Source organism: Vipera berus, assembly GCF_964194415.1.
Source record: "Vipera berus genome assembly, chromosome: 12".
NCBI classification, from domain to species: Eukaryota; Metazoa; Chordata; class Lepidosauria; order Squamata; family Viperidae; genus Vipera; species Vipera berus.
Window position 1 is genome coordinate 2,132,790 of NC_138215.1, and position 21,906 is coordinate 2,154,695.

The 21,906-nt window shown below is 41.6% G+C and overlaps 1 protein-coding gene across 4 annotated transcripts in view; it reads left to right on the forward strand.

The window, feature by feature from the left end:
* Positions 1-6,006: 6,006 nt before the first annotated feature.
* The window catches only part of PIAS1 (protein inhibitor of activated STAT 1), a gene marked incomplete at its 5' end in the record, with an annotated part of 79,611 nt that continues 63,711 nt past the window's right edge, over positions 6,007-21,906 (forward strand). For 2 of the 4 annotated variants that reach the window (XM_081337335.1, XM_081337338.1), the window contains one exon: positions 12,235-12,339. In XM_081337335.1, coding sequence (XP_081193461.1) covers positions 12,313-12,339 — 27 coding nt within the window. Of the gene's footprint in view, positions 6,130-12,234; positions 12,340-21,906 lie in introns of those variants that run through there. The other 2 variants (XM_081337334.1, XM_081337336.1) reach the window with 2 other exon arrangements.

The window sequence follows — 21,906 nt, forward strand, 5'->3', positions numbered from 1 at the left end:
CTTCTAATGTTATTACTGGAGAAATATAAATTGTCAACCAATCATATTAGGTTAAATTCCTGTTTTACAGTTAATACATTGAATTGTTTTGAAGAAAATGTGTAATTATTTTTTCCCATTTCTTAAGGGATAGAGGTTCATATTATATTAATAACTTTGCTAAACAGGGATGACGAAGAGAGGCTATAAATGTTAGCATATGTTGATTGATTAGTGTATTGTAACCTAATAAAACAAAGAGGTTTATGGTCAGTGACTAGTTGTTGAATTTGTTAATAAACCTTTGGAGATGTTTTGCTTGCATGGATTGCAATTAAAAAGTGACTAGCTTGTTCTTTAGAATTCAGACTGCTAACCTGAATTCATTTCTTAAGCTGCCTTGCATTTTTTTTGCTATTAAATCTCAGTGCTTTTCTTTTGTTTTTAGGCAGATGAACCTTCTTGCTAGCTTACATTTCTAGTCTTTGGAGGGAAGGTTAGAGTTAAATTGTTCCTTTTTTCACTTGTCATCTCCTAGCTTAAGCTGTCAAGATGAAAAGCCACACAAGAAGATTTAACACATATAATACCAGTGACAATTAAATGCATCACAGTAATTAGTATTTACTATACAAATGACATTCATATTCCAAGCTTTAATTAACAAAGAAAAAAACTGTAAGAAAACATATTTACTCATCACTATTATTTCCCAACACTTATTGGCTACAACACTTATTAAGAGGTGAAAGCAACTGCTGATCTATCCCCTAAGATTGTGCCAGTCACAGGACAGCTACTTTGAACTGAAAATTGCAAGACTACAATACAATCCTACATATTGCAAAAAGTGGTAAACACGTTTTCTTAAACACCTCAGCTAATTCAATGGGTTCCAGTCCTGGTAAGTAGGTAATTTGAGGTCTTATGCTTTTAAAGAACCAGATCCTGAGATTATGAAGTATATAAATATTAGAGTGGCTAATAACTGCAGATAGGGTTAGAATTATTTCTGATAAGAATGACAGACATTTTAAAAACAAACTTTAAAAGTAGAATTATTTTTTAATACCAATATCTATTACAAATATTTAGTCTGCCTTTTACTGTATATACATTACCTACATTATATATTTTATATGCAGCCCAAGACCAAGACAATTCCTCTTCACTCAATTATTCCAGGCAAGCCAAAAAGCTGGACACACCTGATGTAGACTAAACAATTCTTTTGAAAACATATCTGATACTTTTATTTACAAACTTCCTTCAAGCAAGGTGGTGGTGGTGGTGCTAATGGACTTATGGTGTAAGTTTTTCCTTCTCTCTTCATGGACCCTTTTCTATTAGGCGCTTAGTGATGGCTACCAATACTGTATGTTCTCTAATAACCCTCTCTAGAGACATACAGGTAATAATAATAATAAAGTTGGAAGGGACCTTGGAGGTCATTTAGTCCAACCCCCTGCTCAGGCAGGAAACCCTATGCCATTTCAGACAAATGGCTGTCCAGTCTCTTCTTAAAAATTTCCAGTGTTGGAGCATTCATGGCTTCTGGAGGCAAGGAGTTCCACTGGTTAATTTAGTTCTCAATGTCAGGAAATTTCTCCTTAGTTCTTGGTTGCTTCTCTTTGGTTAGTTTGTTGCTTCTTGTCCTGCCTTCAGGCATTTTGGAGAATAGCTTGACTCCCTCTTCTTTGTGGCAACCTCTGAGATATTGGAACACTGCTATCATGTCACCCCTAGTCCTTCTCTTCATTAAACTAGACCAGGGGTCGGCAACCTGAAAAAGGAAAAGAGCCACTGGGAACCGGTTCCATCACACATAAAAAAAGTGGGAGCCGCGTGCGTGTGTCCATGCACGCGCATGCGCAAAAAATGTTTTGCGCATGCACACAACAGTTTTTTCTTGCGCATGCGCAGATGCGCACAGTTGCCATTTTTTTAATGTGTCATGGAACCGGTTCCCGGTTGCGCGATGGCGACAGCCCGTCTGCAAAGCTGCCGCTTTCGGCAGCTTTGCAGATGGGCCACGGCAGCTTTCCCAAGAAGCGGCGCCGCTGCCCATTCCGAGAGGTGCGCGTGCACCTTTCCGAACGACCGTAGGTGCGCGCGCACCTCCCCAAACCTTTGGAGAGGTGCGCGCATACCTCTGCGCGAACGGGCAGTGGCGCCGCTTCTTGGGAAAGCTGCCGCGGCCCGTCTCCAGAGCTGCCGCTTTCGGCAGCCTGGAAATGTGCCGCGGCAGCTTTCTCAAAGAGCGACGCCGCTGCCCGTTCGCGCGGAGGTGCACGCGCACCTCTCCAAAGGTTTGGAGAGGTGCGCGCGCACCACTGCCCGTTCGAAGAGGTGCGCGCGCACCGGGCGGCTGGGGGTTCCCCATCTATCCCCTCATCCAAATCATTGATGAAGATGCTGAAGAGCACTGGGCCCAGAACAGAGCCCTGGGGCACCCCACTACACTTCCCTCTATGTAGATGCAGTTCCATTGAGGACCACATGCTGAGTATGGTCAGTTCTTGACTTATCACAAAATTTCCATTTTTTTATTGAAAAGTTTTAAAAATACATTTTTGAATACAAAAAAGAAAAAAAAACCTCCTCCCCCCCTCTCCCCAACCCCACCCTCCCCTCCCCTCCCCGACTTCCCAGAGCTGAATACAGGGTATAAGAATACAAACAAACATAATCTAAAATATGCTAACAACAATAAAACATTAAAGTCTATCGCACTTTAACTCTCCATCGTCAGAATAATAATAAAATAACTACCGGTACTAACTAGTTATACATCATATAGCTCCACTACTTAGTCAAATGCTAAATGAAACTTTTTAGTCCCATATTTATTCTGGATATAATCAATCCATCTCCTCCATTCCACAATATATCTCTGTTGCGATTGGTCTTTCAAATACGCTGAGATCTTCGCCATTTCCGCCAAGTTAGAAACTTTTAAAGTCCACTCTTCTATAGTCGGCAGTTCCTCCTTCTTCCAATATTGCGCTACTAAAAGTCTCGCTGCCGACAAAATTTTCATTATTAAGCAAGACAACTGTTAAGTGCGTTTTGCCCCACTTTATGACGTTTTTTTGCCACAGTTGTCAAATGTCTCACAGTTAAGTTGACCTTGCTTGTCAGAAGGTCCCAAAAGATGACCACATGATCCTGGGACACTACACTCATCATGCTAGTTGCCAAGCTCTGAATTTTGATCACATGATTATAGGAATGCTACAATGGTCATAAGTGTGAAAAACAGTCATCAAGTCACTTTTTTCAGTGCCATTGTAAATTTGGTCACTAAACAAATGGTTGTTAAGTCGACAATAACTCATAGAGGTTTTCTAGATATATCCAGCAAATTAAAAATAAATTTCCTGAAACTATAGGACAGTAACATTGTCAATCATAGTTTAACAACAAAAATATATTGTAACTGAATTTATGCAATTCTTTTTGATAGATTTATAAATTATCTTTTGTACAATCTATCAATGCTTGGAGCAGTATTCCCCAAACAATTATGTATTTTACACAAAAACTGTAGAAAATTGTTAACCCAAATGACCTCTGCCCACAGCAGACATTAGAATCATCTACTCTCGGCATTCTTCTTGCCTTATCTTTTGTGTTGATTTAAATAATTCTGTCTGTTGAATTGCAACTAAAAATCAGCAACTCTCATTAGAACCCAACTTGATTTGAAATTAATGAAACTAAAACTAAACTAAAAATTCTTAGGTAGTTATATAACATGAATGTTACAGGACAATATTATACAGCTCCTGGTCTATCGTGGCTGGGATCACATTACAAATCATATTTTGCTGTTAAAATATGTTAAAAAAGCTCACTTGGCTTCATACAGTGTGCTACGCCAAAACCAAGCCATATTATGATTTTGAACAATGTGTTAATTTGGCCATCTAATCATGTAAAAGTAGCTGTTACATGACTTTTAGGCCATTGAAAAGCATGAAGCCAGAGTGTCACACTGCCAGCTGGTATTCAATTGGAGAGTGAATAAATGAGATACCATCAAATTGGGTCTGACTCTTGATGACAAATGTTCAAAACCAGACATGAATTTAGTAATAACATGTAACTTTTGTAGGAACATTCTAATAATCCCTTTGATCCCACCATCCACCTTACCTGTTGTTATTTTCTATTAATTTGTTCAATATGCAAAGGACAATAATCTTTTCTAGTTGAGGATAAAAAAACCCACAGGGGCAAAATAAAGTTAAGATGGCAGCCTGGCAAATCATGCTTGTAAAAAAGGGGTGGGACTTTGGTCATCTGGGCACAGCTGCCTTGACATTTTTGCTCCTGTTTCAATACATCATCTGGTTGCATTGTATATTCAAATTATGCAAATTTATTTTCTGGCAGACTAGTTTTTCTTGGAGATTACAAATCCTTTTCTTGCTGTGGTCCTCATTTATATTTTACCACAGTGCAATTGGGCTCTAACAATATCATTCCCTTTTTGGCACCCTGATGTTCCTGTCATCTCATTCCCAGCCAAGTAATGAAACAGCCTGAAATTATCAGGTGAAGCTGCCCCACGTGCCCCGCGCCCACTTACCTTACTGGTAGGACCACCACAACCAGGCCTCCCACACCCTGACACCTGTCGTGCTGCTGCTTGACTTCTGCAGCCACTTGTGGCTGGATGTCATGTGGCGCATTGTGACATTGCTGCTGCTCGTGGCAGGACACCACATGGTGCTGCTAGCTTCTGCTGCTAGCGGTAAGAGGCCGCACAGTGCTTCAGGCCGCTTCTGCTGCTCATGCAGTACTTTGGGCCGTTTTTGCTGCCCCTGCTGTGAGCAGCGGACACGGCCCAGAGCCATATGGCCTCCTGCTGTGAGCAGCGGCAATGGCACAATGTGCCACATGGCATCCTGCTGTCTCTTTTGGAGGCAAAAAAATAAAAAAAGACCGGGTCTTCTTTTCGGGGAAACACGTAGTAGCTCCTGGCCAACCCTGTTTGAGGGTCAGAGATTAGGTAGAATTGCGAAAGATCCCTAGGGAATCTTGAGGCTGTCTCAAACCCCCTCTCTCAAAAGCACCCTAGTTCCACTTTCCTGATGTCATCTAGCTGTTTAATACTTAGGGCTTCAAGAGGTTATCTTCCAGGAAGTGGCCCTCCTCCTGATTTATGACAAAAGTAGGGCCTCCTTATGCTTCTTAAAAGGGTAAAAATTAGTTGTTTAAATGTGATTTCTTGGTCCCGCAGTGTATAAGGGCGTGATCAGAGGTTTCATCCCCTTTCCCCACAGTTGGAGAAAGATCACTTTAGCAAGAGATTTTTTTAAAAATCAAACTTTATTTTTTTAAAAAAGTCAAGGAATAAGAAGCACGATTTGCAATGTTCTTGGCAGCCGGTAGTAGTTCGGTTGGTGAACAAGGAGAGGGTCTCCACATCCATTTCAGATTTCGGGTCACAAGAAGTTAATTAAGACTCACAGCTGCAATTACACAGAAATCCTATTTGTGTGGAGAAATGACAACACTAAACGATAAGACTGAATTCAAATTTGGCACAGCTTTGGACTAAAATAACTACCTGAGGGATGCAACAGGGCCGTCGGGGAGAAGTTTTCCCAGCCCAGCCCGACCTTTTTCTTGCTCCTGCCGACTCTTTCTCCCGTAGGAGGGGAGGCCTGGCGCTTGCCACTCTCGGGCGGGGGTGGGTGGGATGGTCCTCCGGGTACCCCTGCAGGCATTCAGACGATGCCCTGGACCCAAGCGAGGCTGCCCAGGTTCTCCAGACTGCTCGCGGCATCCCTCTGCGGCCATTGGCTGGGCTGCCGTGACGTCACGGAACGCGATACAACCTGCCATCCTCTCAAGAGAACGGCCCCGCGGCAAGCACCGCGCCGCGAAAGAGCATCGTCCCCGAAGAAGGCAGGTGAGCCTCGCCCCGCCAGGCTGTGGACCCCCCCCAGCAGCCGCACCCCCGAGGAGGAAGCTCCCCGCCCGCCAGCGGCGTCCCGCCCTGAAGGGACGGACAAAATGGCTGCCGCGCGCGCGCCGCGGATTCAAACGCCGGGCGCGGGGCGGGGAGGGCGATCTCCCGGCGGGGTTCACTGCGCTTGCGCCCCGCGATTCAAGATGGCGGACAGTGCGGAACTAAAGGTAAAGGCGCAGTTGGGAGCCCCCCGCCTCCCTCCGCGGCCGCTCTCCGCCCCCGCCCCGGGCCGTTTCGGGGAGCAGCGGGGCCCGCGGCGGCGCGGCGGCGGGGGCGCCTTTGAGGCGGCGGGGTCGGCCCTAGCGCGGAGGAGGGGAGAGGAAGGACTGAGGAGGGCGCCCTCCCCGCGGCTGCCATCGCCGTGCCTCCCCCGGTCGCCTTCGTCCCGCGGCGGGGCTCCCCTTTCCTTCCCCGCGGAGGGCCGGGCTGGTCTCCTCCGGGCAGGACGGGACCGTCGCCCCGCGGAGAGCGCAGCGAGCCCGGGACCTCTCTCCCACCCGGGCTCCCCCTGCTCTTGGGGCCCCGGAGCCCCGCTTGGCGGGCCCAGCTTCTGCCGCAGGTGCGGGGGCCTCCCGCCCCCTCCCCCCCAACGAAGGCGCCCCAGCCCTCGGCCCGGGAAAGCGGCCCCTGCTGGGAAAGTCTCTCCGGCTCTCTCGGGCCCGGGACGGCTTGGCGGAAGGAGCGGAGGGGCAGAGCCCCCCCCGCCTTAGTCGCGCCTTCTGTCAGGCGGCTTTCCGTTCCTTTTGTGAGACGGCCGGGGGGGGGAAAGGTTTTTTATTCCTTCTCCCTCGGAAGATGCGTGTGCGCGAGGGCCCAGCCAGGGTCGTGTGAAGGCGGCTCTCCCGGCGAGGGGCGCCATCGGACGCAAAGCGGAAGGGCAGGCCGTGCGCGGGAGTTGGGGCCGGGGCCGCGGCTCGGAGTTGCAGAAAGTAAGCGCGGAGACTGCGGGGCTTCCTCGGCTTCTCCCCCTCCCAACTCGCGCGCCTCTCCGCTCGTTTGCAGAGCTGACGCGCTTCCCCGCCCCGAACGTGCGAGCTCTCTGAGCTCCCTGGAAGGAAACTCGGCTTCCTCCTCCTCCTCAAAGTGGCGAGTCCCGTTGGCTCTTTGCTGCTGCTGCTGCTTCAGGACCCAAGGGATGCACAGCTGGAGGAGGGAGGGGGAACTCGGGAGAGAAATATCTCTGAGCGCTTAGCAGCATCCCAAGAAGTTTTTTAAAAAAACAGTAATATCCCTTTTGTCAAAAGATTGTTTTGATGTAGCATAAGATTCTTAGCGTTTCAATTTCCTTTCCGGATTGCTTTGAAGGAATTTGTTGTAATATTAATTTCCTTAATTGTATGTTTGGTATGATAAAGGTGCCTAATACTTTCATTTATTTCAAGGCGAGTTTCCATGAAATATAGCAAATGCCTGAAGTGCAGGGTAAATGCTTAATTTAAAAAGTCTTTAGTGCAGATGAAAGGCTTTTCTTGTACAGAGTTTCAGTGTTTACAAACCACAAGAGAAGTCAAATTTGTACATCGGCATAATGTGTTAAAAACCTATTGTGCTTGTTGAGACTTTTTGAGATTTTTTTTTGATGTAACGGCCAGAGAGCCTGTAGGTATCTAGGTCTTTTTTTCATTTGGACTCTTCAACTGTGCTTTGATCCTTAAGGAGTTTGTATAGATAGAAAGTGATGGATGTTCTCTTTGAATTGATCCTTTTCATCACCTCCCCATTCCTTTTGTGCTTGAAGAGAGGAGTGGAATTTTGCTGGTCTGGAAATAAGATTTTAAAGAAACCTGCAAGTGTTGTTGCAGCCAGTTGTAAAGCATAAAAACATTTATCTGTTTTCATTCACGCTTTGAGCTGCTTCTTTAATTTTGGTGCAGCAGATACAGGAAAGTGTTGGTAAATGGCTCTGATTGGGTGAGATGATGGGCTTACTGGGGAGTAGTTTTAAAACCTGACTGTTTTAGATGGCAAAACATTCCTCCTTTTCTCTCTCCAAGGCCCTGTGGAGAAAGCACGTTTATATGTGAGGGATGTACATTTTTTCCTTCTGTAAGCATGAGGAAATTACTCAAAATAATAACATAAAAACACTTTTTAAGACATGAAATTTTCCCTGCTGCCCCTGTATCTTTCTTCTCCCTGGCTCATTTGCCAACTTTAGTTATTCTGTTCTCTCTCTAGCATTTGTCTCTGATGATTTTTATTGCTTTCTTTAGTATTAACATAAATTTTAATATATTTATGAGATTGTTTTTTAAATGTAATACAAACTCAAGGCAGTTTACAGAATATTAAATATTAAAATATTGTATACATTTAAAACTGAAGAATACAAGTAAACAAAAACAATTGAAAAGATTTAGAATCTGACCCACCTCATAGAGATGTTGTAAGGAAAATAAAGCCGCCTGTGTGTGTGTGGGGGGGGGAATATGTTCATTGTCTTGAATTATTTGTAAAAATAATAAAGGAGGGATACAAATAAAAATATCTAGCAAATGTAGAAGAGAAGACATATTTTTACTGTTTGAGTGGAACTAAGCAACTACAGGGAGTCCTTGACTTACAGAAACAATTGAGCCCAAAATTTCCATTGCGAAAAAGATGAATTTTGCCTCATTTTTCAACCTTTCTTGCTATAATTATTAAGTAAATTACTGCAGTTATTAAGTTAGTAACATGGTTGTTAAGTGAATTTGGTTTCCCCGTTGACTTGTCAGGAGGTTACAAAAGATGATCACATGACCCCGGGACACTGCAACTGTCGTGGTGGTGGTGGTGGTGGTGTTATCCATTCAATCGTGCCAGACTCTTGGCGATTCTGTGGGTCGTAATACATGCCTTCATGCATAGTGTCATAATGCCAGCGCCAAGCGGCTGAATTTTGATCACATGACCATGAGGATGTTGGAACAGTTGTAAGCATGAAAAAGTAACTTTTTTCAGTGCCGTTGTAACTTCGGTCAGTAAACAAATGGTTGGTTGTAAATTGAGTACTGTCTATACTTCCCTCCATTTTGCTGTCTCCAAATAAAGCAATTGTATCCAATATTGTGAAAATGGTGAGTGATGTAAAAGTAAATTTGGAATTTCCTTTCACTTTCTAAATAGATTTGGAAGATCTATGGGTGATGTAAACAAAGGAAAAAGTCTAGTGTGATGGTGACCTTCTGTGGGTAAAAAGTTCCAAAGCCTAATCCTCTGTTCCTATCAGACTTGACTTTCTTTGGGGTAGGAAAAGAAGCTAGTTGTCTTACAAAGATCATAAAATATTTTATTACAAATCTTTTATATGCACATGTTTATGCTTATGTTAGATTTACATTTATACAAACAATAAAGAATATAACATATTTTTTTACAATTGAGAACCACTTTGGTGTAATATTCAAAATACTGGTCTAGAAACCAGAAGACGGGAGATTTAGGCCTTCTTTAGGCATGAAAACTGTGTAACTTTGGGCCTGTCATACTTTCTCAACCCAACCACCCTCACTAGATTGTTGTGGGGAAAATAGGCAGGGATATTAGGTATGTCACTGCCTTGAATTGACCAAAACATATTTTAAAAAGGTAGGATAAAAATCTAATAATAATAATCTTGTATGGGAAGGTTATTCAGATATTCTAGATCCAAGTTGTGTAGAGTTTTCTAAGTAAATATCTGCTTTTAAAGGAAACTCTTCCAAGGCTTGTTACTGGAGCATCAAAGAACAAGTTGGTAGCCAAGCATCCTTAAATTATTGTACTGTAGGCATTCCTGTGAAATTGCACACCGTTTTCAGTTTTAACTTTCTGCTGGAGGGATAAAACTGATCAGGCTTAACAGGACTACATCCTTGCTTGCATATGGTGTACAGTTTGAATTAATATTACAGTTCAGAGATAGCACTTCTTAAATGCTAAAATTACAGATAGGGTCTGAGAAATCCTTTTTGAAAGGGTAAAGGGTAAACATTCTCTTAAGGAATGGCAAGGCCTGCAAATAGTTGCATGTACCAATAGGCAAAATCAAATCTAGATTGCATCAAATATTGGTATAGTTTCCATATAAAACAATAGCTGCATTCTGTTCTAGTCTGCACTGGACAAATGCTATCTCAAGTAAAGTACAGTATATGCTGTAAGTGTGGATGCTCAGAGAATTGGATTCTTACAGTGAGGGAAAAAATATTTGATCCCCTGCTGATTTTGTGCATTTGCCCACCGACAAAGAAATGAGCAGTCTATAATTTTAATGGTAGGTTTATTTTAACAGTGAGAAAGAAAATAACAAAAAAATCCAGAAAAATGCATTTCAAAAAAGTTATAAATTGATTTGCATTATAATGAGTGAAATAAGTATTTGATCCCCTATCAATCAGCAATATATCTGGCTCCCTCTTTTATACAGGTAATGAGCTGAGATTAGGAGCACCCTCTTAAAGGGAATGCTCCTAATCTTAGCTTGTTACCTGTATAAAGGACACCTGTCCACAGAAGCAATCAGATCCCAAACTCACCAGCATGGCGAAGACCAAAGAGCTGTCCAAGGACATCAGGGACAAGATTGTAGACCTACACAAGATTGGAATGGGTTACAAGACTATCCCCAAGCAGCTTGGTAAGGTGACAACGGTGGGATTATTCACAAATGGAAGAAACACAAAATAACTGTTGATCTCCTTGGGTCTGGGGTTCCATGCAAGATCTCACCTTGTGGAGTTTCAGTGATCATAGGAACGGTGAGGAATCAACCCAGAACTACAAGGGAGGATCTTGTCAATGATCTCAAGGCAGCTGGGACCATAGTCACCAAGAAAACAATTGTTAACACACTACACCGTGAAGGACTGAAATCCTGCAGTGCCCGCAAGGTCCCCCTGCTCAAGAAAGCACATGTACAGTCCCGTCTGAAGTTTGCCAGTGAACATTTGAATGATTCAGAAAACTGGGTGAAAGTGTTGCGGTCAGCTGAGACCAAAATTGAGCTCTTTGGCATCAACTCAAATGGAGGAAGAGGAGGAATGCTGTCTATGACCCCAACACCACCATCCCCACTGTCAAACATGGATGTTGAAACATTGTGCTTTGGGGGGTATTTTTCTGCTAAGGGGACAGGACAACTTCACCGCATCAAAGGGACAATCGATGGGGCCATGTACCATCAAATCTTGGGTGAGAACCTCCTTCCCTCAGTCAGGGCATTGAAAATGGGTCGTGGATGGGTATTCCAGCATGGCAATGACCCAAAACACACAGCCAAGGCAAAAAAGGAGAGGCTGAAGAAGAAGCACATTAAGGTCCTGGAGTGGCCTAGCCAGTCTCCAGACCTTAATCCCATAGAAAATCTGTGGAGGGAGCTGAAGGTTCGAGCTGCCAAACGTCAGCCTTGAAACCTTAATGACTTAGAGAGGATCTGCAAAGAGGAGTGGGACAAAATCCCTCCTGAGACGTGTGCAAACCTGGTGGCCAACTCTAAGAAACGTCTGACCTCTGATTGGCAACAAGGGTTTTGCCCCCAAGTACTAAGCCATGTTTTGCAAAGGGGTCAAATACTTATTTCACTCATTAAAATGCAAATTTATAACTTTTTTGAAATGCATTTTTCTGGATTTTTATTTGTTATTCTGTCTCTCACTGTTAAACCTACCATTAAAATTATCGACTGATCACTTCTTTGTCAGTGGGCAAACGTACAAAATCAGCAGGGGATCAAATATTTTTTCCCCTCACTGTACAAGAAGAGCTTGTGGAAATTGGATATATTTAGTTTTGTGATAAAAAATCCTAATGCAATCATAATCACCCTCTTCAAATATTTTAAGGGTTGTCACACAAAGAAAGCAAAGACCTGTTCTCTGTAATTTGGGACAAGATATACTGTATTAGATTTAAATTACCAGAAGGAAGTTTTTAGTTGAGGGTAAGAAAAACGTCCTGTTATAAGAGCAGATTGAGAAAGAGGTTTAGGAAGGTGTGGTGCTGCTCTTTCCTGGATAGAACATAGAATAACAGAATTGGAAGGGACCTTGGAGGTCTTCTAGTCCAGCCCCCTGCTCAAGCAGGAGACCCTATAGTACCATTCTAGACAAGGGGCTGCCCAGTCTCTTCTTAAAAGCCTCCAGAGATGGAGCACCCACAACTTCTGGAGGGAAGCCATTCCGTTGATTGATTGCCATTAGGAAATTTTTGGATGCACATTTGTTAGGCTGTAATTTGCGTTTCTGCACTAAGCAGGCAGTTGGACTCGATGGCTCCTTCTGATTCTGACCCCATAATGTTACTGTGATTGCAGCTGCATGCAGTTCCCAAAGGAAGTAAACTGGAATGAACAGTTGCATTTTTTCATTTCCTGCGACTTTCCATGACTGATGGAAACTAACCTTGCTGTCTGTAAGGTACACAATATCCCACTTTAGGCTTTGCAAGGAGTATAAATTACAACTCTTTATCCTTTTCACATAAATTCAATACAAGCATTAAAATAAAACAACTGACTTTTTAGAGCAGGGTGTCAAACTGCCGGCCCGTGGGCTGGAGGCGTCATCCGGAAGCTGTGCCCACCCCATTGCCAGCAATGGCAAAACCGTCCTGATACTTTGTGCGACGTCACATGATGTTGCAACTTTGACATGTCTGTTTTAGAGTGCTTTCCGTGCTTCCCCATTTGGTACCCAAGTATCAGATTTATTTTGGGAAGTATCCAGTCAAAGTTGCAGTGAATTCCCACTTAAATCAATAAGACCTGGGTCATGACTAAGTTCTCTAGATAATGTGATCTAGATTCAACCTGCTATATTTCATGCGCACTCTAAATGCCACTAATTATAGGAATATTTCTGTTTTGCTATATGTTGGCTTAGTGAATAACAGCTTTCAGTTACTATGCTTTCTCCAGATTGTTTTTAAATTTTGTAAAGATTGGCACTGTGGTTTAGATGGAAAAGAAAAATAACCTATTTGTATCTTTTGTTGTTTTTATAAACTGAGGGTTTATAAGGGTTTATAACTGAGCTTTATTTGCTCAGTTTGAGTTTTTAAAAATATGGGAATTCTGTACTCTTCGATGTGCTTTTTTAAAAGTTCTCTTATTTTGCTAAAGTATTAAAGCAGTTATTAGATGGTATGTGTAAGTAGCTCTGGTACTTTGTGTATTTGTTGTTAATGATTATTTTATAGCTGGAAAACAAATCCAAAGCTTTGTGATATCAGATTTCCAGTACTGGAGTTTATGTAGATGTTACCAGACCCCATAAAGATTTTTATAGAGAAAAAGAATAATACCAATTTTAATTGGTTTGCAAACCTCATAATATATTTGGGATGGGTGTCACTTGGCATCAGTGATGGTTGTATGGTGGTGATCCTTATTATTTTTAATCGCAGGTATTTATATATATATTTGGTTATCTTTGGTGTGTTGCCACTTAGATTCACTTTTATGGAAAAGGCATTTAACTACTTGAAAATAAATAGCTGAAGTAGCACTTTGAACCGATATATAATATGACCTGCTATATAGGAGAAACAAAAATAAAACTTTATAAAGATTTGGCACATAAATCAAATAAATTCCAGCCATTGGTCAGCTGTTATGGCAACTCAGTTTCCAAACATACAATGGGCATCAGGATGCTTATCCTTTAAAGAAACAACTCTCCACTCCTCCAAAGAAAACCAAGTAGCTGGTTATATGAAGAAGAGAAACTGCAAAGAAGATGAAAGAAAAACAATTTGAGAGATAATTTGAGGTAGAGCACTTTAGAATATCAGATAACAGAGTTTAATTTAAGGGAGTGTTTTTACATTAATGGTAAATATTTATAACAACAGAAAAGTATTTAAATATATTAAATTCACACTAATTTAATTTTGGCATTATCTTTTTAATGTCCAAACCTGGTATGTCAAGTTTGAGGCCATTACAGATTTAATTATGAAAAAAGGCCATTCTAGAAGCAGGTGGCAAGAAGTGAGAAGAAGTTGAAAGTTACAAGCCACATGAAAGTTGTCAATGCAGTGTGGAAGGGAATTCACATTATTAGGCTATTCCAAAATGTTATAAGAGTACATGTTAATTTTCCATTTCAAGCCATTAATTCTGGAAATTTAAAATAAAATGACACAGAGATGGCTAGAAATGAAAAATAAGGGAGACAAATTGGTGGCAAAACTGCAGTTATGGGAACTGACTTTTTCCTAGAGATACTGATTTTCAGTAAAAATAAATCATTTGTTCCACCAGTAAACCTAGATGAACAGAATGGAGGAGCAGGACTGCAGTTTGAGATTAATAGAAACCTGGTAGGGGTGAACAAGTTTAAATTCTCAAGGGCCAAATTAGTAGAATCTTAAGGTTCTGAAGATTCCAACCATCAACTGTTATGTACAGGTAGCCCTTGACTTACAGGTGAAACTCAAAAAATTAGAATGTCGTGCAAAAGTTCATTTATTTCAGTAATGCAACTTAAAAAAGGAAACTAATATATGAGATAGACTCATTACATGCAAAGCAAGATAGTTCAAGCCGTGATTTGTCATAATTGTGATGATTATGGCGTACAGCTCATGAAAACCCCAAATCCACAATCTCAGAATATTAGAATATTACATGCAGTCAATAAAACAAGGAGTGTACATAGAACAATATCGGACCTCTGAAAAGTATAAGCGTGCATATGTACTCAGTACTTGGTTTGGGCCCCTTTTGCAGCAATTCCTGCCTCAATGTGGCGTGGCATGGAAGCTGTCAGCCTGTGGCACTGCTGAGGTGTTATGGAAGACCAGGATGCTTCAATAGCGGCCTTCAGCTCTTCTGCATTGTTCGGTCTCATGTCTCTCATCTTTCTCTTGGCAATGCCCCATAGATTCTCTATGGGGTTCAGGTCAGGCGAGTTTGCTGGCCAATCAAGCACAGTAATCCCACGGTCATTGAACCAGGTTTTGGTGCTTTTGGCAGTGTGGGCAGGTGCCAAGTCCTGCTGGAAAATGAAGTCAGCATCCCCATAAAGCTCATCTGCAGAAGGAAGCATGAAGTGCTCCAAAATCTCCTGGTAGACGGCTGCGTTGACCCTGGACTTAATGAAGCACGGTGGACCAACACCAGCAGATGACATGGCTCCCCAAATCAACACAGACTGCGGAAACTTCACACTGGACTTCAAGCATCTTGCAGTGTGTGCCTCTCCATTCTTCCTCCAGACTCTGGGTCCTTGGTTTCCAAATGAGATGCAAAAGTTGCTCTCATCAGAAAAGAGGACCACTGAGCAACAGACCAGGTCTGTTTTTCTTTAGCCCAGGTAAGACGCTTCTGACGTTGTTTGTTGTTCAGGAGCGGCTTGATAAGAGGAATACGACATTTGAAGCCCATGTCCAGGATCCGTCTGTGTGTGGTGGCTCTTGATGCACTGACTCCAGCCTCAGTCCACTCCTTTTGAAAGTCCCCAACACTTTTGAATGGCCTTTTCCTGACAATCCTCTCCAGGCTGCGGTCATCCCTGCTGCTTGTGCACCTTTTTCTTCCACACTTTTCCCTTCCACATAACTTTCTATTAATGTGCTTTGATACAGCACTTTGGGAACATCCAACTTCTTTTGAAATTACCTTTTGAGGCTTTCCCTCCTTATAGAGGGTGTTAATGATGGTTTTCTGCATAACTGTCAGGTCAGCAGTCATCCCCATGATTGTGATTCCTACTAAACCAGACTGAGAGACCATTTAAAGGCTCAGGAACCCTTTGCAGGTGTTATGGCTTAATTAGCTGATTAGAGTGGGACACTTTGAGTCTAGAATATTGCACCTTTTCACAATATTCTAATTTTCTGAGATTGTTGATTTGGGGTTTTCATGAGCTGTACGCCATAATCATCACAATTATGACAAATCACAGCTTGAACTATCTTGCTTTGCATGTAATGAGTCTATCTCATATATTAGTTTCCTTTTTTAAGTTGCATTACTGAAATAAATGAACTTGTGCACGATATTCTAATTTTTCGAGTTTCACCTGTAGTTCTTTTAGTGACCATTCAAAGTTACAGTGGCAACGAAAAAGTGACTTACAATCTTTTTTCAGACTTGCAACCATTGCAGCATCCCCTGTGGTCACGTGAACAAAATTCAAATACTTGTCAAGTGGTTCATATTTATGATGGCTGCAGCGCCCTGGGGGGGGGGAGTTCATGTGAACCCCTTTTGCAATCTTCTGACAAAGTCAGTGGGGGAGCCACTTAATAACCATGCTACTAACTTAACAACTGCAGTGATTCACTTAAGAACTGTGGCAAGAAAGTTTGTAAAATGGGACAAAACTCATCAAATGTCTCACTTAGCAATAGAAATTTGGGGCTCAGTTGTGGTCGTAAGTTGAGGACTGCCTGTATTATTCTGGAGAAATCCAGGAAGACTGAGAAGTGACAAATTATTGAAGGAGAGCAAACATCCTTACAGTATCTTCAGAAAGATAACAATCTCAGTTAGTCTGATATTGATACCCTGGCAAGATTCTAGGATAGGTTTGTGGAAACTATTCAGTAGTTACCAGCGTTCAGTTCTGATTTGTCAAGAACAAATTTTATTTATTTATTTATTTATTTATTAATGGGATTTATATCCCGCCCTATCTCCCGAGGGACTCAGGGCGGCTAACAACATCAAAACTTAAAGGTCTCTGTACAGTAAATTAAAAAATAAAATTTGAAATAAATTAAAATAAATTAAAGAATAAAGTTAGAATTGTAAATATAATTAAAATCCCTGTCAGTCTAGTTCAGCCAGGTGGAAAAGGAGTGTTTTGAGGCCGCGGCGACAGGACTGGAGATCTTGGGCCATCCGAAGCTCAAATACTACCTGAGTAATCTTTCTCTTGAATTATTTACTGAATTGATGGTGGAAGTGCTGCAAAAATAATGTACCCTGACTTCCGCAAAGGATCAGAGAAGTCCCCCATGACCTGCTGATTAGCATGCTTGCTGAGGGCAGAAAAACAGCCTGATAATCAAATGGGTGTATAGCTGGCTCAAAGTCGCCAATTCCTCATCAGACGGGAAAAAGACATCCAGTGGGGAGCCACAAGGTTGGTGCCGGGGCCCTTGCTCTTCCACATTTCCATTAATGACGTCTGTGAACAGGTGGAGGGACTGCTTAGCACAAATGTAGACGATAACACAATTGGCTGGGTACTAGTCCCCCAACACAGGGCTGGCAAACTTTCTTCTCTAGGGCCAGATCCTGCCCCTCCTCTAGCTCTGCCAGCACAGCGGGCAGGTCTGCCGGCCAAGGCGTGTGGTGCTGAGCCCCCAGCAAGGAGGCTCTTGTTCAGCCGCCCCTGCTCAGGATAGTCTGGCCTCAGTCCTGGCATTCTGCCGCCTGCCCCTCTGCTCGTGGTCCATAAACAGACAGGCAGCGGGCCAGAAATAAGGTTCAACAGTGATCTTGGTAGTTTAGACAAATGAGCTGAAATTTTTTAAAAAGGTTCTTTACAGTTCTCTATTTAGGAAACAGAAATCAGTTGGTCAGGAATTATAATATATTCACTCCACATTTAGTAGTACTTCAGTTTATTTTATTTATTAAATTTATTTGCTGCCCATCTCACCATGGGGCTGCTGGGGGTGGCCATTTAGTGACCATTCACAAATGAGAAAATAATAAGCAGCAATAACGATCATTTTCCGACACACATATATACAACCCAATTTCATGTGCCTGACAATAACACATAGTGAGTGCAGTGAGAGTAATGCTAGTGTGGCTGTACAAGATATCTAAAAGAGACAGCAGCAACCAGCGATCTTTACGGTGTCTTTTTCTCTCTCTGTCATGTGTTCATTTAGTGACCATTTCACTGAACAGCCTGATTGTTGGAATGGAACTTGGTCACTGAACAAGAAGTGGATGTAATAGATTTCAAACAGAACATGAGCTGGTAGTGTGGTGTTAGGTGGCATCCAGAGAAGTGTAATTTTCAAACCGGGAGAGGCAGTTGTGACACTCTTTGGATCTTGGGTCAGATCCCTCCTCCATGTTGTTTAGAGAAGAGCAGTGAGGAGGAGCAGGGACTGAGAGCCCTGTGGGAATCGCCTGCCGATGACAACGGCCCGCCACAACGGCTCTCGTCAGTCAGCACGGTCACATCACGTTGCTCGCTTACAGCTGCATTGCTTAGTCCCAGAGCTGGTCTCAGTTACTGATTACAGTACTTAAAAATCCTAAAATAAAACTGAAGGAGGATGGGTGCTGTATAGTGAAGTTGGAAAGTAATCTTGATGAGGCCCTTGCCCTGAAATATCTTTTGTGTCTTGAAGTGAATATTGTACACAGTTGCGAGGTTGGAAGGATTAGGTACCATGCAAAATTAAATAGAGGTAAAGGTTGGGCAGCAAAATGAGAGGGTGGGTGTATTAAAATGGCTGTAATTCCTCAATGGTTAATGACACCCTTTTGTCAAACCCCCTGAATTAAAGCTGAAAGACTTCATTTTGCTCGTGTCTTGAGCGTTCCATTTCAAATTCAGTGGCAGTTGTACAGAGGCCAAATGCCAAAAAACTTATCATTGCCCCAAAATATACAGACCTGAGACTGTATAAGAGGTTAAGACAGATAAGCAAAACTGCTGATTTCAATAGGGAGTTAAAGATAGAATGCTGGGCAGAGAGAGTTGGACTTACAAGCAGCAGGGACATTACACTAAGCTTGGTTTCTGCAAGAGGGCTGGTTCTCGTTGAAAGCCTTGCGGCCTTCAGTCTGTCAACCTGTAAAAGCTGATAAAAGAGCAACTTCCTTATCAGAAAAGCTTTTGCATACACTTCTCTAGTTTAGAAAAAACTCTCCCAAATCAGTAGCGATGGCAAGGTTTCTCTTTTTCTGTATTGTCTCATATTGATTTTTGTCACTGAGAACATATATCCTGATAAATTATGGTGCCTTTCATTTATATTCTCTGGGATAATATCTAACAAAGTATTTATGGTTTTGATTCAAATTTTATTCCCACAATTTTCTGAATTCTCTCATATTTCTAGGGTCTCTACTGTAAAATTGCTTTTTATTTTTACAATCATTTTACAATAATTTTACAATTGTTTGCAAGCACAAGGTAGTCCTTGACTTAAGACCATAATTGAGCTCAAAATTTCTGTTGCTAAGCAAGACAGTTAATGGCACTTTTTTAGTGCCATTGTAACTGAACGGTCATTAAATGAATGGTTGAAGACTACCTGTAGTCATGGTACAATTCTTCCTTCACTAAGCAATTCTGGTTTTGTTTTTGTCCGTTCCTTTAATCCAGATGTATCATATTGGCATATATAATCAGACCTTTTTTAAGCAGACCCTGGCATAGCGCTAGGAAGCACTAGGAAGAAGAATCAGATCTTTCTTACAGTAATTGTCTTTGAATAAAAAGTATTTCACAGTGATGCTAGTGGCGAAATGTGGGATTTATCCTTGCTTTTAAGGGATTTAAGATCGCCAGTTTGGTCTAGTGGTTAAGGCACCAGGCTAGAAAGCAAGAGACTGCGATTTCAAGTCCTGCCTTAGCCATGAAAGCCAGGTGGGTGACCTTGGGCCAGTCACTCTTTCAGTCCATACACCCCCCCTCCCCCGATTGTTACTTAGCAAATTCCTTGTTTAATAATATAATGGACAGTATATTAATAAAATTAGCTTTGTTATTGATATTAATTTTTAATCCTATGGAGACAGTGTTGATGTAAGGAGAGAAACCAAAGGCAGCCTTGGGAAAGGGGCTGTAAAAAGTGGCTTCCCTGTCTCTGACATGGCAACTTATTTAAGTTTAACAAAATATTTCTGCAATAAGGCTTGGAACTCTAGGACAACAGAAAGAAGCGGCTGTATAGTATTCAGAGTCTCATTGGACAGTGATCCTTCCTCAGAAACATTTGCAAGCAGCATAAAATGTAATATGTATAGCAGAATACCCTGAATATTTCAAATTACAAAATTATGAAAAATATATTGAAAGCTATAGAAAAATCAAGTAGTACTGTTAATGTGCAGACTTGGAGAACCTCACAAAGGGTATAAAAAGAACATTTCACAAATTGTCAAGAACTGTCAAAAGCAAAAGCTTGAAAATATGTCAAAATATGGAAAATTATGCAACATTTTAAAGGTCAGGGTAAAAAGATCACAGAGATCTTTACTTAGGAATGCAAAATAAACCCTATAAAATCATGTGAAAAAGTACACCCTGCTGAAATTTTTGTCTTTTTCACTATTTCAGCATACAGGAGAGAGATTTGATCTTCATTTCAACAACACTAACATAATAAATATCATGTCCCTTTACTTTTTGTACTCCATTGCATAATTTAAAGAAATACCAATTTTGCACGTAGAAAAACTAAGTTCATCCCTACATTTATCACTTCCACAAATACCTAACATTTGAATCAGGTGTATTGTGCCAGAGCAGGTGCAGATGATTAGAACATTATTACAGATGATCTTGGAGAAACCTGTCTTACTGAAACCTTGAACATTTTGTTTGATTTGCTTTTTCTTGTTGAAGTGCGGGATATCACCATGCCTAGCTGAAAAGAGCTCTCTGAGATCTTCAGAAAGAACATTGTAGATGTCTGTGAATCTAGAACGGGCTAGGGATTTTAAAAAAATGCCAAATCATTGGTCATTAGTCATTCCACCGTTCTGAAGATCTACAAGTGAAGATGATTTCAAACAATTGCCAACTTGCCCAGCCAGGCCATCTGAGTAAGTTCACCCTGAGAGCAGAATGCAAGATGCCGAAAGAATTCTCCAAGAATCCCAGAATTTCATCCCATAACTCTCACCACCATTAATGTCAATCTGATTACCATTTGAAAGAAGCTGCCCAAATTAGATCTACATGGGAGGTGTGCCAGGAGGAAACCTTTGCTTTCCAGAAAGAACATGAGACCAAGAGTAAAGTTTGCTGATAAACACCTACACGAGGATCAGGATGTTTGGAACAATCTGCTCTGGACAGACGAGGTGAAGGTAGTTATTTTGCCATAGTACCAGGAGGGCTGCTAGGCAAAAGCCAAAGGCAGCAGTTCACAGCAGAAGAACCTCATAGCAGCTGCAAAGTATGTTACGTAGAAGAACGTAGAACGTTACGGTGTGGGACTGCTTTGCTACATCAGGGTCTGCACAGCTCATTGTTCAGAAATCCACTATAAATTCTCCATCCAGGGGGGCTTGAGGATAAAGGGACAGCATCAATCAAGCAAGAATAGCTGGAAAAAAAGGAGGATTCTGGAATAGCCCACTCAAAGCCCAGTTCTAACTCCCATTGAGATGCTGCAGAGTGATTTGAAATGGGCTGTGCTGCAAGAAGAAACACCATAAACCTCACAGAGAGGGAAAAATTCTGCATGAATTTGATGTCACTGTTAGACTATTATAAAAAATGGCTATTTGAGATTGTTTCTGCCAAAGAGGGCAATGCCAAGCAGTAAAGCCAAGCATGTACTTACTTTTTCCACAGAAGGAAATGGCATATCTGTTAATTTTTTGTTGAATAAATGATTGCAAAGTCATTTTTGTTCAATTACATTATCTTTATATATTTTCTGAATAAAATATGTTTCTACATATACCATCTGGATATGTTTTGTGAAAGGAGCAGCATATAATATAACAAAGAACTTGCAAGGGATGTACTAACTTTTTCATATGACTACATAGAAACCAAATGGCGATAGTTTTTTACTTGACAGTTATATATTGGTGAGAATACAAGGCAATACATGTTATGTACTTTTTAAAAAATAAATACCTGGTCATTACATCTGCTTTTAATTCAGAAGCTTTCAGATTAATGTAGCGCCAGAAGTTATCCATTTGATACCATAGTTGATTTTCCAGGCAACTTGGTAAAATATATTAATAAAGCTTGGGATTTAAATGGAAGATATTTTGCTGAATAAAAATTAGCAGGTCTATTTTTAAAAATAACATC